The following is a 14,736-nucleotide window of genomic DNA, read 5'->3' on the forward strand; positions in this document are numbered from 1 at the left end:
GCAGAAACTTCTTATTTGTCGCTGTCATCTCTTTTGGGGATGCACAATTAATAAGAAAATGTTTCACCAAGAATCTGACAGCTGATTCAAGTTGTGATTTTCTTTGTGAACCTAGTCGGAGAGCCCATTATGAGACATCATAAAATAACCTGTGTATTTTTATTCTATGTTCTTTCTCACAGACATATACATACAATCCAGTTGTATTGACAGAAAAAGATGGAAGTCAATACTTCTTTGACTGCAAAAGAAACCCAGGGAATTGAGTTAGTGAAGGAAGGTAAAGCAAAGGTAGAAGAACAGCCAGTATCTTCTTCAAGCTGTCAGACCTCGGGTGCTGTCTTTGAGGAGTTGGCATGTTCTCCCTGTAACCACATGGGTTTCTTTCTGGTGCTCCAGTTTTCTCTGACATCCCAAAAAGTGTGAGTTAGTTGGCTAATTGGCCTCTGTGAATTACCCCTTCTGTGTAGGGAGTGGATGGGAAATTGGGGTGACATAGAAGTAGTGTGAATGGGTGATCAATGGTCAGTGTTGGCTCAGTGGGCCGACGGGCCTGTTTCCATGCTGTATCTTTCAATCAATCAATCATACAGATTAGTGGAGTAGGACCACTACTCACTGACTGAATGATCTCCTGCTCCTTTATCTTAAGGTCTTAATGGCAAACACTCCATGTAAAATCTCACGGTGCCCTAGATCAAATTAGCTGACAGAAATCCTCAAAGTGGACTATCATCGAATCTACATGTGATAATAGCTCTTCTATTTACTGAAACACAGTCACTGATCTTCTGAACTTTCAGGAAAATATAATTATTGATCTTACATATGTGGTTATGATTAATCAAGTAACATTTTAAATTGCTGATAGAAAAACCCTATAATTGTATCTACAAATTCTGAAAAATCATTTAAATGAACAACCTGATAATAACATTGTGGAAATTCACAATTCACAAATCCCGATTTTGACAGCATAAGTTAATGAAAAAGAAAAATAGATGTTCTTCTGAACTTTATCTCCTTTCCAAAAATATCATTTTAGAACTCCTGCTGTTAGACTCAAGTTTTGTTGGTGTTTATATTTCAATAGTGAAAATGTATAGAAAACCATCTAGTTGTCTCAGTGCAAAAGACATTCACGGCTATCCTTGATCCTTTCCATTAGAGGGCCATTAAGAGAGCCTTTACAAAGAATACTGATTAATGTTGGTCTGCCTGTGTTGAGTGTATTTGGTCCAATCAGATATAATCACTACAAATATTTAACGCTAACAATATAAGAAAGAGAAACTTGAAATTGCATATTTTAACAGCTGAGGATGAAAAACACATTTTTTAATTTGAATGATGTCTAGTAGAATCAATTGATACTGTAGCTGCTTGGCTCTTCAGTTTTGTTTCATTCTTTATATCAGTTGCCATTTATTTCATGAAGCAAAGAATGGTATGATTTTCCTAGTTCTATTCAAAGCTCCAAATTATTAACTTATCTAACTGTTCCCTGATGCAATGAGTAACTTTTATTTAGAAAAGTCTAGTTTCAGAATTTTAACTCTGTGAGATTAAGAAATTTACTCCTAAAAGTCAAGCATTTATTGCCTGTTAAAGATATTGCAGCAATTTTCATATTTCCCTTGCCTATGTTACCTTCAACATCGGAAACTAGCAGACCAAAGATGATATGGGAAACGAGTTGTCGACTTACTACATTGCCGGTTTTATCAAATTTTCAGGTGGGCCTCAGTTTTGGTTTGAAAATCAGAGTTAAATGTTGTCTAAGACACTGTACTAATACTGCCTCTGTCTGCATTGCAGGATTACTTTTTGACTGCAAGATGCAGCATAGAACTAGACCCTTAGGCCCACTGTGTCTACATAGACCATCAATCACCTATACACATTGGATCTATGTTACCCCACTTTCACATCCACTCCCTATACAATAGGGGCAATTTACAGAGGCCAATTGATCCTTAAAACCACACGTCTTTGAGACTACACTTGGTGGCATAACCAAGTTCGCAGACAGCTGGCATCAATCCTGGAACAGAGGCGAACGACCACAAATGTTTCCCCACAAACATCGGCAGGAAATGTCCACTTCACAACATTTGTACCAGCAGGCCAACCTCCAGAGCACCAGATAACATCAAAGGATGCAAGTATTCTGCAGCCTGCTTGGGATTGGAAAATGGAAGTGGACTTAGAAAAAAAGCTTGTGTTTCCCCCAGACATTGTGGCTACAACACTCCGGCCAGACATGGTCCTGTGGTCCACAACAGCCAAGTTGGCATACGTTGTGGAATTGACAGTACCATGGGAAGATGGTGTTGAAGAAGCTTATGAGAGGAAAAAGCCCAAGTACTCTGAACTGGCAACTGAAGCTGCCGGGATGGCTGGAAGACCAATATGTTCCCTTGTAGAAGTGGGATGCAGAGGATTTGTTGCTAAATCTACGACCAGTCTATTAAAGAAAATGGGGGTGAGGGGTCGCTCCCTCCAACAAGCAATCAAGTCATTATCAAATTCTGCAGAATAAAGCTGCAAATGGCTTTGGATCAAAAGGAGAGATAACAATTGGGCTGCAAGATGAAGACAGGAGGGTATGGAACTGAGGGGGGATGCCAGGTATCACCATTGAGCCTTCTGGAGATGTTGTGGGCTTATCAATGAAACATCAAAGAAGGAGGGTGCCCACCTGATGACCCCAATGAAGTACCTACCCCACCTTTCACCACTCCAATCCCACTGCAAATAGCAAGAGTGCCGATTTACGACTGGGATTGAAACATCGTCCGATTAGCTCTACGACTTCTGGATATGGGAGGAAAGTGGAGCACCCAGAGGAAACCCATGTACTTGTATGTTTTCAATGCCCTTGAAACAGCTGTGCAAGATTCATAATGTAAGGGCATTTGACAAGGCTTTTTTGTTCTGGGGAGTGGGGTTTTGGCAATTTCTAGGTGTTATATAGAAGAATAGAAGGGTCAACTAACAGAGCTGCAATTGTGAAGAAGCAAGCAGCAATAGATATTTTTGCAGGAATCCCTACCAATCCAGAGAATCTAGCCCAAAGACGTACCTGCACTTGTCAGAGGAGTGAACCAGAAGGCTGTACTTTCCTCGGGAGATAGTCATTGAGAAAGTTCTGTTCCCTTCTGCTACTAAACCTGCCAGTGTTTTATTACTAGAACGATTATTAGAAATAATTGCTTCTGCTATGTTCAAGTTCTGAAACTGCACTTTTCCCTACAAAAAATGTAAAGAAACCATTGCAAGAATGAATTATGAACTCTTTAAATTTATAAAGCATTTCCAATGCTGTGTGGAAAAAATTGTGTAAATATTAAATGTTAGTTTTATGATTAGTTTCATTCATATTTACCTAATATCTCCTTAAAGCTTTTAGCCTCTACATCAAACAGAAGTGTTCCCTTTTCTATGCAGGTACGTAGCTCGAATAGACTGTGTAAGGACAGGGTGCCTACATGAGGCTTGCTCCATCTTTCACCTCCTTCTTCTATTTTTTCCTCAAACTTTATCCACCTGTGAATAAATAATAGATTTGACTTTTGAAAATGCATGATTATGATTCATTTGAAGAACTATATACATAAACATTATACATGTTAATATTACAACTTTCACTTCAACGGTACCTCTTACATACAGTAAAAAAGGCCAAGGGCAAAGTGTGAGGGAAAACTTAGCTGAAGGACACATTAGGAGGTAACCACAAGTTAAATCAACAGAAGTGTTTAAAGGGAGAAGGGAAAATAGGGATGGGTTTGGAAAAGAATTACAGGAAGGGGCGGCACAGTGGCGCAGCCTTACTGTGGCAGAGACGGGTTTGATCTTGACTACGGGTGCTGTCTGTACGAACTTTGTACATTTTCCCTGTGGAGACTCATGAAGGAAGAAAGGGAGAAGTCGACTCGAGAAGCCAGGAAGAGAACAAAGGAGAGCTCATTAAAGTAGAGATTGAATGGATTAGAGGAGACTAACATATTTGCCCGACCAAATCCAGAGGGGAATTAAAGCAAAACATTTTTAGAGTTGGGAAGAATGAGATAATGCTAGGAATTCTCAATATGTTAAACAGCCTGTGGAAATGAGAAGCAATAATTAATACACCAGGATGATGAGCATAACTGATGACATCATCAATCTGAAACCCTGATGCTGTTTCTATTTGAAATACGTTTTCTGATGTGCTGAATATTTCCATCGTTCTCTGTTTTTTTAAATTTAAAACGGAAAGGTCTTAGTTTTCGGAAAGTGGTTGGTAATTTAAAACTGTGGAAACTGAGGAAAATTACGATGCAGAGTTGAGCAAATCTTTGGAACTCTACTCCACAGGACCGCAGATGCTGACTGACGATGTTATACGAGACTGATAGATTTTCAGGCCATAAAAAGAATTAAGGCATAAGGGTGGGAATCTAGAATTTAATGCCTTTTGTGCTATTTTTGATTATCTTGGCCAAGAAGTTGTGATCTGTTTTATGGAGCCCTAATTAGCATCAACATAATACTTTACAAAAGCAACAATGAGTATGAAATGGTCTGGCAGGTTTCATGGTCTGCAGAAATATGCAGATGAACAAATGACATGCATTGTGTGAAGGTAGGGTGTACATAAAGATGTAATTATTTAAGTTCTTTGATTTGTATCATATCAAAGCATTGTACAGTGTTTTATGTTGTGTTCTAAAATTATTTTGTATTTTATTTTTATAAACCAGTAAAATAAAATATTCACTAAGCATGCCAACATATAAATATTGTCTTGTGTATTCCAATAAAAAAGGCTGACAAAAAAAAAAAATCAAAAAAAAAAAAAAAAAAATATTTTAAAAATCAAATGTCATTAGAAACGGGAATAGTGCCGGAGGATTGGCGTACTGCGCATGTTGTTCCATTGTTTAAAAAGGGGTCTAAGAGTAAACCTAGCAATTATAGACCTGTTAGTTTGACGTCAGTGGTGGGCAAATTAATGGAAAGAATACTTAGAGATAATATATATAAGCATCTGGATAAACAGGGTCTGATTAGGAACAGTCAACATGGATTTGTGCCTGGAAGGTCATGTTTAACTAATCTTCTTGAATTTTTTGAAGATGTTACTCGGGAAATTGATGAGGGTAAAGCAGTGGATGTTGTGTATATGGACTTCAGTAAGGCCTTTGACAAGGTTCCTCATGGAAGGTTGGTTAAGAAGGTTCAATGGTTGGGTATTAATGGTGGAGTAGCAAGATGGATTCAACAGTGGCTGAATGGGAGATGCCAGAGAGTAATGGTGGATGGTTGTTTGTCAGGTTGGAGGCCAGTGACGAGTGGGGTGCCACAGGGATCTGTGTTGGGTCCACTGTTGTTTGTCATGTACATCAATGATCTGGACGATGGTGTGGTAAATTGGATTAGTAAGTATGCAGATGATACTAAGATAGGTGGGGTTGCGGGTAATGAAGTAGAGTTTCAAAGTCTACAGAGAGATTTATGCCAGTTGGAAGAGTGGGCTGAAAGATGGCAGATGGAGTTTAATGCTGATAAGTGTGAGGTGCTATATCTTGGCAGGACAAATCAAAATAGGACGTACATGGTAAATGGTAGGGAATTGAAGAATGTAGGTGAACAGAGGGATCTGGGAATAACTGTGCACAGTTCCCTGAAAGTGGAATCTCATGTAGATAGGGTGGTAAAGAAAGCTTTTGGTGTGCTGGCCTTTATAAATCAGAGCATTGAGTATAGAAGTTGAGATGTAATGTTAAAATTGTACAAGGCATTGGTGAGGCCAATTCTGGAGTATGGTGTACAATTTTGGTCGCCTAATTATAGGAAGGATGTCAACAAAATAGAGAGAGTGCAGAGGAGATTTACTAGAATGTTGCCTGGGTTTCAGCAACTAAGTTACAGAGAAAGGTTGAACAAGTTAGGGCTTTATTCTTTGGAGCGCAGAAGGTTAAGGGGGGACTTGATAGAGGTTTTTAAAATGATGAGAGGGATAGACAGAGTTGACGTGGAAAAGCTTTTCCCACTGAGAGTAGGGAAGATTCAAACAAGGGGACATGACTTGAGAATTAAGGGACTGAAGTTTAGGGGTAACATGAGGGGGAACTTCTTTACTCAGAGAGTGGTAGCTGTGTGGAATGAGCTTCCAGTGAAGGTGGTGGAGGCAGGTTCGTTTTTATCATTTAAAAATAAATTGGATAGTTATATGGATGGGAAAGGAATGGAGGGTTATGGTCTGAGCGCAGGTATATGGGACTAGGGGAGATTATGTGTTCGGCACGGACTAGAGGGGTCGAGATGGCCTGTTTCCGTGCTGTAATTGTTATATGGTTATTATATGGTTAGAATGGATGACAGTTGATCCACGGTGATTATATTGAATGGAAGAATTAAGCGAAAGAGGCCAGGTATTTATATTATGTTCAGTCTTGCCTGCTTCCAGGAGGGCCTGCATTGTGTACAGCTTGTGGTCTCAAAGCAGCTGCACACTGACGAAATAGAACCACTTTCAATTGTTGCAAATGCTAATGTTGGGCAACTCAGAGTCAGCCTATTTCATCCCTATTTATAAATGGGGACATTAATAACAAAGATACATCGTTTGCAGAGTAACCGACAATGACGGGGAGCAGTTTCTCGGACTGGAGGAAGGTCTGCAATGCAAATGTGGCTTTTGGCTCTTTTATTCAGCTCCTTCTTGTCCAAAGGATTAGTGATAAAGGAATTTCTTCTGGTATGCAGAGTCTTTGTGACATCCTTGATGCATCAATGGGCTAAGAAAATGCTTAGCATTTCTGCATCAAAGATTTAGCCAAATGAAAATGAGCAAAATCAGGATTTAACTTGGCTGGGAAGTCAGAACCTCTGGATGTATAAATTGTCCGTCTCTGCTCATTGACAAAACATATAGGTGGTTTAATGGTGGGTGTGGCCAACATCAGACTAAGTGATGGGATGGGTGAGGACAAGAAAATAATTGAGAAAATAGGAATGAAGGCCTTGCAATTTTTGTCAAATTTAAAAAGAAAATAACATAAGTTGCAATAAAGTAATTATGAGGGGAAGTGGAATAGGATAAAATTAGGATAAATGACCTCAGGCACTGCCCTGCCTGAGGTCATTTGTGGCCGGCCCTGATTAGTCCTGTTCTTTTCTCACCTCCAGCTCATCACCCCCACCTACCCAACCCCCTACTTTCTGTCTAAAGAAGGGTCAGGATCCGAAACGCTACCCATCCTTTTTCTCCAGAGATGCTGCCTGACCCGCTGAGTAATTCCAGTGCTTTGTATCTATCTTTGATATAAACCAGCATCTGCAGTTCTTTGTTTCTACCTGAGGACTTGATCATGAATATGCCGACTTACATATCCGAGAATACTGCACATCCCTCCAGCATCTCACCCACCAGGCCTTTCTCCTTACTGAACACAAAGTGCTGGAATAAGTCAGCGGGTAAGGCAACATCTATGAGGAACACGGAAAAGTAAAGCTTTGGGTTGGGACCTTTCTTCCGACTGTTGTACTCTGGGGAAGAAGGATGGGAAAGAGAAGGGGGCAGGACAAGGCCTGGCAAATGATAGGTAGATACAGATATAGGATACCTGCATTCACCTATCACTTACCTAGCATTGAATGCTGCCATCTCTTTTCCAGCTTTCTACCTCCTACTTCAATCGGCCTGAAGAAGTGTCCCAACCTGTGTTGCCTATTCATATTCAACAGAAATGCTGCCAAACCTGCTGAGTTACCCCAGCACTTTGTGTTCGACGCAAGATCCCGCCATCTGCAGTACCTGCTGTCTCCTTTCACGTACTACCCACATACATGGCTGGTAGGCTATTCAACCAGAGGGGTATTTGTCGTGCAAATAGCATGACGTTTATTAAACATATGAATAAATGTGTGGCAGTTTTCATCTGATTCATGAATAAAAAGATCTTTAAATCAACTAACCAGCAATTAATTGTCACTCATATTTCAATAACACTTGCATTTGCACTCTCAGTATTCTGAATCTGAAATTAGCATAATTGAACCATTTTTTTAAATAATGTGCCTCTTCCCAGTCTGAAAGAATGATTCAATAGGAATACAAAGCTGTAAGGTGCTGTGATGTGGTGTCACAGTTGCTAGACTGCTGGAGTTCCAGACCATCGATGCAGAGACATTGAAGCTGTAGAATTTAAATATTCTACAGCTGGAAGTCAACTCAAAGTTAAAGTCATCTTAGTGACGATGACCACAAAACTACAAGATTATCCTAAAATGTTCTTTGGATATGGGGACATTAATAATAGAGGCACAAATTTGGACAAGTACCAGACAATGGTGGTGAATGCTTATTTCCTGGACTGGAGGAAGTTGACAAGTGGCATTCCCAAGGGATTGGTGTTGAATCCATAGCTTTAAAAAAAATGTATATTAATGACTTAGAATTGGGGGTATGAGCCAAATTCCTAAATTTACAGATGACACACAACTAGGCAGTTTACTATTTGCCTACTGTGAAGCGGACAGTGATACATTGCAGTGGAATGGGCAGAAGCATGGCTCAAATAACATGGACATATGCTGCCTACATTCAGCAAGATATTGGAAGTTGACAAATCCCAATTAAGTCAGCTTGAAAAAATATTGATGCAAATCCTCAGATACATGTGGATAATTCACAATAACAGCTTGTATTTACTTTTCCCTTCAACGATTGGAAGTGGGTTTTTTTCTAATATTTATCTTTGAGAAATTATTTTGAGAGGCAGTAAAATAATTAACTTTCCATGAAACTCCTTAGCGATAAACTAACTATCATATAAAGAAAGATCCTTTGAGTTAAATCTCCATTAAGTTAACTCCATTGAGTTAAAACTCCATTTGAGTTGAAACTTCCACACAGCCATCAGACTATTAAACACAACTTCAAACAAACTCTGAACTAAAACAGCCTATTGCACTTTATCTGTTTATTTATGTGTATATATTTATATCTATATTACTAAAACTCTGTTCTTGACCGGTTTTGGCGATCTGTGCTGCGATTTCCGAGAGAATGCCGCCACCTACGGCCATCATTTTTGGCCACCTCGCTCAGAGCCCCCCTCCGCCGTATGTGTGCCGAGGATTTTTCCCGTCGATGAAATATGACAGAGATATTAATGATTTTACAAAATTCCCTATTCCCGCTGGCGGCAGAGGGGAGGGACTATAAAACCAGGAAGTGGTGTGCCTCAATCAGTGTCTGCAAGCTGGAGGAAGGCAGAGGATCACGTTTCTCTGAGCTGTGAATAAAACTGAACACATGTCCACACAACTATGAGTAAGTACCCTTAATGTGGTTTGAAAGTGAAAATATGGTTAAAGTAAAAAAGCACTGCCTGCAAATGGTTGTTTGGGTTGAAATAAAAAGGCACTCTCTCTCCCCTCCTCTCCTCTCCCCCCCCCCCCCCTCCTCCTCTCCCCCCCTCTCCTCCCCCTCCCCTCACCTCACCCCCTCTCAGCACACCCCCTCACTCCCCCCTCTCCTCTCTTCCCCCCCTCTCTTCTCCCCCCTCTACTCTTCCCCCCCTCTCCTCTTCTCCCCCCCTCTCCTCTCTCCCCCCTCTCCTCTCCCCCCTCTCTCTCTCTCTCTCTCTCTCTCTCTCTCTCTCCCCTCTTTTTCTCCCCCTCCTCCCCTCTATCCCCACTGTCCCACCCCTAAACCCCCCTCCCTTCCACACACCCCATACCCCCTTCCCTCCACCTTCCTTGCTCCCCACCTCTCCCCCTCCCCTCACCTCTCCCCTCTCAGCACACCCTCTCTCTCCCCCCTCCCCCCTCTCTCTCCCCCTCCCCCCCTCTCTCCCCCCCTCCCCCTCTCTACTCCCCTCTCCCCTCTCCCCCCACTCCTCTCCTCCCGCTCTCTCTCCCCCTCTCTCCTCCCCCTCCCTCCTCTCTCCCCCCTCTCTCCCCCCTCTCTCTCTCCCCTCCCTCTCCCCCCTCTCCTCTCTCCCCCTCTCTCTCTCCCCTCTTTTTCTCCTCCACTCCATCCCCTCCTCCACCATCCCTCCCCTAAACCCCCCTCCCCTCCACACACCCCTACCCCCTTCCCTCCATCATCCCTCCCCCTCCCTGCTCCCCACCTCTCCCCGTCCCCTCACCTCACCCCCCCTCTCAGCACACCCTCTCTCCCCCTCTCCCCCCCTCTCTCCTGCCCTCCCCCCTCTCTCCCCCCCTTCCCCTCTCTCCCCCCCTTCCCCTCTCTCCCCCCTCCCCCTCTCCCCTCCCCCTCTCTCTCTCCCCCCTCCTCCCCTCCATCCCCTCCCTCCCCTAAACCCCCTCCCCTCCCCTCCACACCCCCTACCCTCTTCCCTCCACCCTCCCCCCTCCCTCCCCCTCCCTGCTCCCCACCTCTCCCCCTCACCCCCCTCTCAGCACCCCCTCTCTCTCCCCCTCACTCTCACCCTCTCTCTCTCTCCTCCCCCCCTCACCCACCCACCCTTCCTCTTCTCCTCCTCCCCACCCTCCTCTCCCTCTTGCCCCTCTCTCAGTGTTGCTGTCTCTCTCTCTCTCTCTCTGCCCCTTCTCTCTCTGCCCTCACTTTCATCCCCCACTCTCTAGATGTGACTGCAAGTTGGGGGCTATGCGTCAGTAGATACGGTGGTTATGGGGTAAAAGGAGCAAATTAATAATATTAATATTATATCAAGGGGGGTACTTAGCGTGAGTGCGGGGGGGGGGTGGGGATAGTTAGTGTGTGTGATGCTGCATGCCGCCTCCCCCCCCCACAACCGCACGTTGGGGGAACAGACCCAACGGGTCTGCACTTGGTCTAGTATATATATATATTCTATGGTATTTGGACACATTGATCTCTGTATTTATGCCTACAATAGTCTGTTCTGCTGCAGCAAGCAATAATTTCATTGTCCTCTCTGGGACACATGGCAATAAACTTGACTTAACTTGACATTTCTTTCTTTCTTTCTTTGTTTCTTAATTTACTTTCATCAAATTAAACTATAAAAAAATAAGCAGTTCAGATGCTGATCAAATTCAAATTCATTATTCGCCTGGTTTAAGTATATGGATTGTTCTGAAGGAATATAAGTTTGAGCTGAGCTAATCAAAGTTCTAGATTCTTTCCAATTTTACACTAAAATCCTTAACTTTAGTTGCGATGAGTTGATGTCACTATTGATGTACAAATACTTGCACTAAAGAACGACAAAATTCAGCTGCAATAGCTTTTGTAGATTATTGTTATGCTCGCTCTGAAACATAAATGTATGGGCACAAAGAGACATGTAAAGTACCAGTGTTGAGTAAGAGATCATATAGTACTTGTTGTTTAACACTTCAACACTGTAATACTGTGTTCTGTACTCTGATATTTTTCTCTGTGCTTTCCCTGTTGTACTTGTGTATGGCTTGATTGTATTATTTGATTTAACTGTATAGCAATGTGAACAAAAGCTTTTCACTGTATCACATGTAACAATAAGAAACCAATATCAATACCAAACCAATTGGATGGGTCTAAAGAAATAATTTAAACATAAATTACAAGTTCTTCTTGACAAATATAAAGATGTTTTCTAAGCATTAAATTACGTTTTAAAGGAAATAAAGAGGTTTGTTTTATTTGAACATTGCCATGTGTTACTTTATTAATATTTGGAAATATTTCTTGGCATATTTTCTTTAATTAAATAACCTTTAACTGTCTTTAATTTTCTGTAATTTAATTCATTGTCCAGGTGTTATTGCAGTCCAAATACATTGTAAGACAATAACAAAATAACTCTTACCTTGTTGTTTCCTTCCAAATAAATGTGTTCCCATTAATCGGAATAAGTTCATCTAATTCAGTGAACAGTGGGGGAATCTTGGGTTCATCCTCTTCAACTAAAGTGGAGGAGATTCTCTCAGTGGTAGGTGATGCTTTTATATTAAAGATACTTCTATTAACTGCTTGTGAGATTAAAAGAGAACTGCGACTACACAGTTCTGATTTCCGTTCACCGTCACTGGTTGCTTCGTTGGTCTTACAAGAGAGCAGTTCTTTTTTCTCCTCTTGTGCCATTGTCCATTGGGTAGCGTGGACTCAGAAATGACTTGCTGCTGTTGCAACGCTGAACCACGACTGGAGTGCTGTTCCTAGTTTACGGTGACTTATTAATTCTCACCAGCATCCAAAATCACTGAATGTCATCCTGTCCACATTGGAACTTACCTGAAAAATTGCAGGTAAAGCCAGTTCCGTCCAGGCTGAAGCAGGTTCGTGGAACTGAAAAATGGTTCTTATTTCAAAAACAACAACAGACTACAAAATGGTGTAAAATAACTGAAAATAGTGTTACTGGATATTTATATAATAAGCTCGGTATTATTTATTGTGTTATTATGTATTATTTTATAGCAGATGGCCATTTTTTCATCTACTAAAAGAACATTTCAAATAAAACTAGCAAGTAGCGATTTTGAGTATTTACATGGTTGGCAGTAACAATTTTCTTTGTTCTTGTTAAGGTGTGGGATCTTGCTGGGGAAGAGTGTAAAAGACTCTCCCGGACCCAAGGCGGATATTTTTCACATGTTCACGTGCCCAGTGACCACTCTATTTGATTATAGAAGTAGAGTAACAGATGAGCTCAAGATTCAGGTTAATTTTCTAATTCTAACTTCTGCCACAACACAGCTGGTTCATTGTGTAGGAAGGATTTGCAAATGCTGGTTTAAATCAAAGATGGACAAAAAATGCTGGGACAGGCAGCATCTCTGGAGAGAAGGAATGGGTGACGTTTTGTGTCAAGACTATTCTTCAGACTGATATCAGGGGTCAGTTGGCATAATTAACATGGACTTTTTCATTTGTATTGCAGAGTTTCTGATCAAATAATTGATCTATTTTCAGTTTTTTGAACCAAAATGGGGTTTTGACATTTTAAATTGAAATGAGAATCTAATGAAAATCTTGGATGTATGTCCATTTTCATTGTAAATATATCTGCCACATTTTCCAAGGTACAATTAATTTTCCGTGATTAAAATTCCAATTTCTTCAACGCCAATGGCCAGAATTCATTAAAATTATTAAGCAGAGGTGCATAACAAAGTTGTAATCTGCCTTCCAAAAATAAACACTATGTTTACTGTGTAAACAATACGATATATACTAAAACAAAATTCACCATTCACAGTATTATTATAAAAAACAGCATTGTAACATAGCAAAACATTTTTTACTTGAACTTAGATAAGGAATCTTAAAAAAGAATTTTGAAAGTACCTTTTTTTTGCTTTCTTAAGCAATGGCATAAGATTAGCTTTGTATCTGAAATGTCAACCATTTACCGATAGATAATTAAATTGATCACCATTCGTGTCTCAAGACAGATAAAGTAACACTAGCTTCAACTTCAACCGTGAATAGTGATCAATTTAATTAACTATCAGAATAGTGTATTATTCAAGAATAGAATGTATCTAATGCCTTGCTATTGCTAATGAATGTCCACACATACACTTGCAGGAGATTTCTCAGGCTAATGATCAAACACAGAAAGGCTAGCCAAATGTTTTTTCTCCCAAAGCCATTGTTAAGTATGCCAAGATCGATATTAGCATTACATCATTGTTCCACATTCATCAACTTCAGGATGAAGTAGACAATTTTAAAGCATGAGCGAAGATCCTGAGTTGCATGTTCACTGACCAAGCTGGCTAAGTTCGGCTAATTGTCTAATTTCTTTGTACTCCAACATGATTGATGGCAGCAGTATGTATGTTGATTTCACTAATTTCAAGTAACCTGCATTCCCTCTCTCCCCACCTCCCCCACCCTGGGCATCCTACTAGCAGGGCCGGATTTACGTATAAGCTTGACAAGCTTAAGCTTAGGGCCTCGAGATCTAGGGGGGCCTCGCAGAGCCGGATTTACCACAAGGCCTCATAGGCTGAAGCCTAGGGCCTCGAAATCTAGGCCGCCTCCGGCCAGGGCAGGACACCTGCCGTTCAACTCTGAGCGCCCCCCCACCCCCCTCTCTCTCTCTGTCACTCTCCGTCTCTGCCCGCCATCCGTATCCATGTCCGGACCGCCGCTCTCCGCCTGCTCCTCATCCGCCGGCACGAAAGGCCGCCTTGCATATGCGCACTGCTGCGGCCAGCACATCCTCCCCCCTGCACATGCACACAACTGCGGCCAGCACATCATCGGCCGCCCTGCGCAAGCGCACTACCACTGCAACTAGTCGGCGCTGGGCACTTTCTCTCTCGCTTTGAAATGTGGGAGATTTGGCCACCATAGCTGGCCGGTCGCCTGGCCGCAACCGCTGAAAACCAACGCAGAATCACTCCCTGACCCTGGATCTGGAGTAACTCCCTGGAATAACTCTTACTTCTGGTTTCCTGGTCCTATTGCATTTTATCTGTTTGTTTATTGTGTATATATATGGTCTATGGTATATAAACACACTGTTCTGTATTATGTTCACATATTCTGTTGTGCTGCAGCAAGCAAGAATTTCATTGTCCTATCTGGAACACATGACAATACAACTCTCTTGACTCTTGACTTGGACTTAAGCAAAAAAGGGTTCTTGGGGAAAAAAGAGGTATCTTAAATTTAGTTGGTTGGGTAACTATGGTAGAGTGAAGACTATTCCATGCTTTAATTGTGCGGGGGAACTCCATGGAGCAGCCAGCAACTGGATCGAAGAAATTGGGTGATGTTTCGGGTAGAGACCC

The 14,736-nt window shown here is 41.7% G+C and overlaps 1 protein-coding gene across 1 annotated transcript in view; it reads right to left on the minus strand.

Moving 5' to 3' along the window:
• Positions 1-12,119, minus strand: part of slc4a9 (solute carrier family 4 member 9) — a 72,040-nt gene extending 59,921 nt beyond the window's left edge. Inside the window, exons 1-2 of the mRNA XM_033030076.1 lie at positions 11,799-12,119; positions 3,389-3,549 (exon numbers count right to left, since the gene is read on the minus strand). Of these exons, the coding sequence (XP_032885967.1) occupies positions 3,389-3,549; positions 11,799-12,073 (436 nt within the window). The 5' untranslated portion in view covers positions 12,074-12,119. The remainder of the gene's footprint in view (positions 1-3,388; positions 3,550-11,798) is intronic.
• Between the last annotated feature and the right edge of the window lie 2,617 nt (positions 12,120-14,736).

This window comes from Amblyraja radiata, chromosome 11 (assembly GCF_010909765.2).
Source record: "Amblyraja radiata isolate CabotCenter1 chromosome 11, sAmbRad1.1.pri, whole genome shotgun sequence".
In the NCBI taxonomy this organism is placed as follows: Eukaryota; Metazoa; Chordata; class Chondrichthyes; order Rajiformes; family Rajidae; genus Amblyraja; species Amblyraja radiata.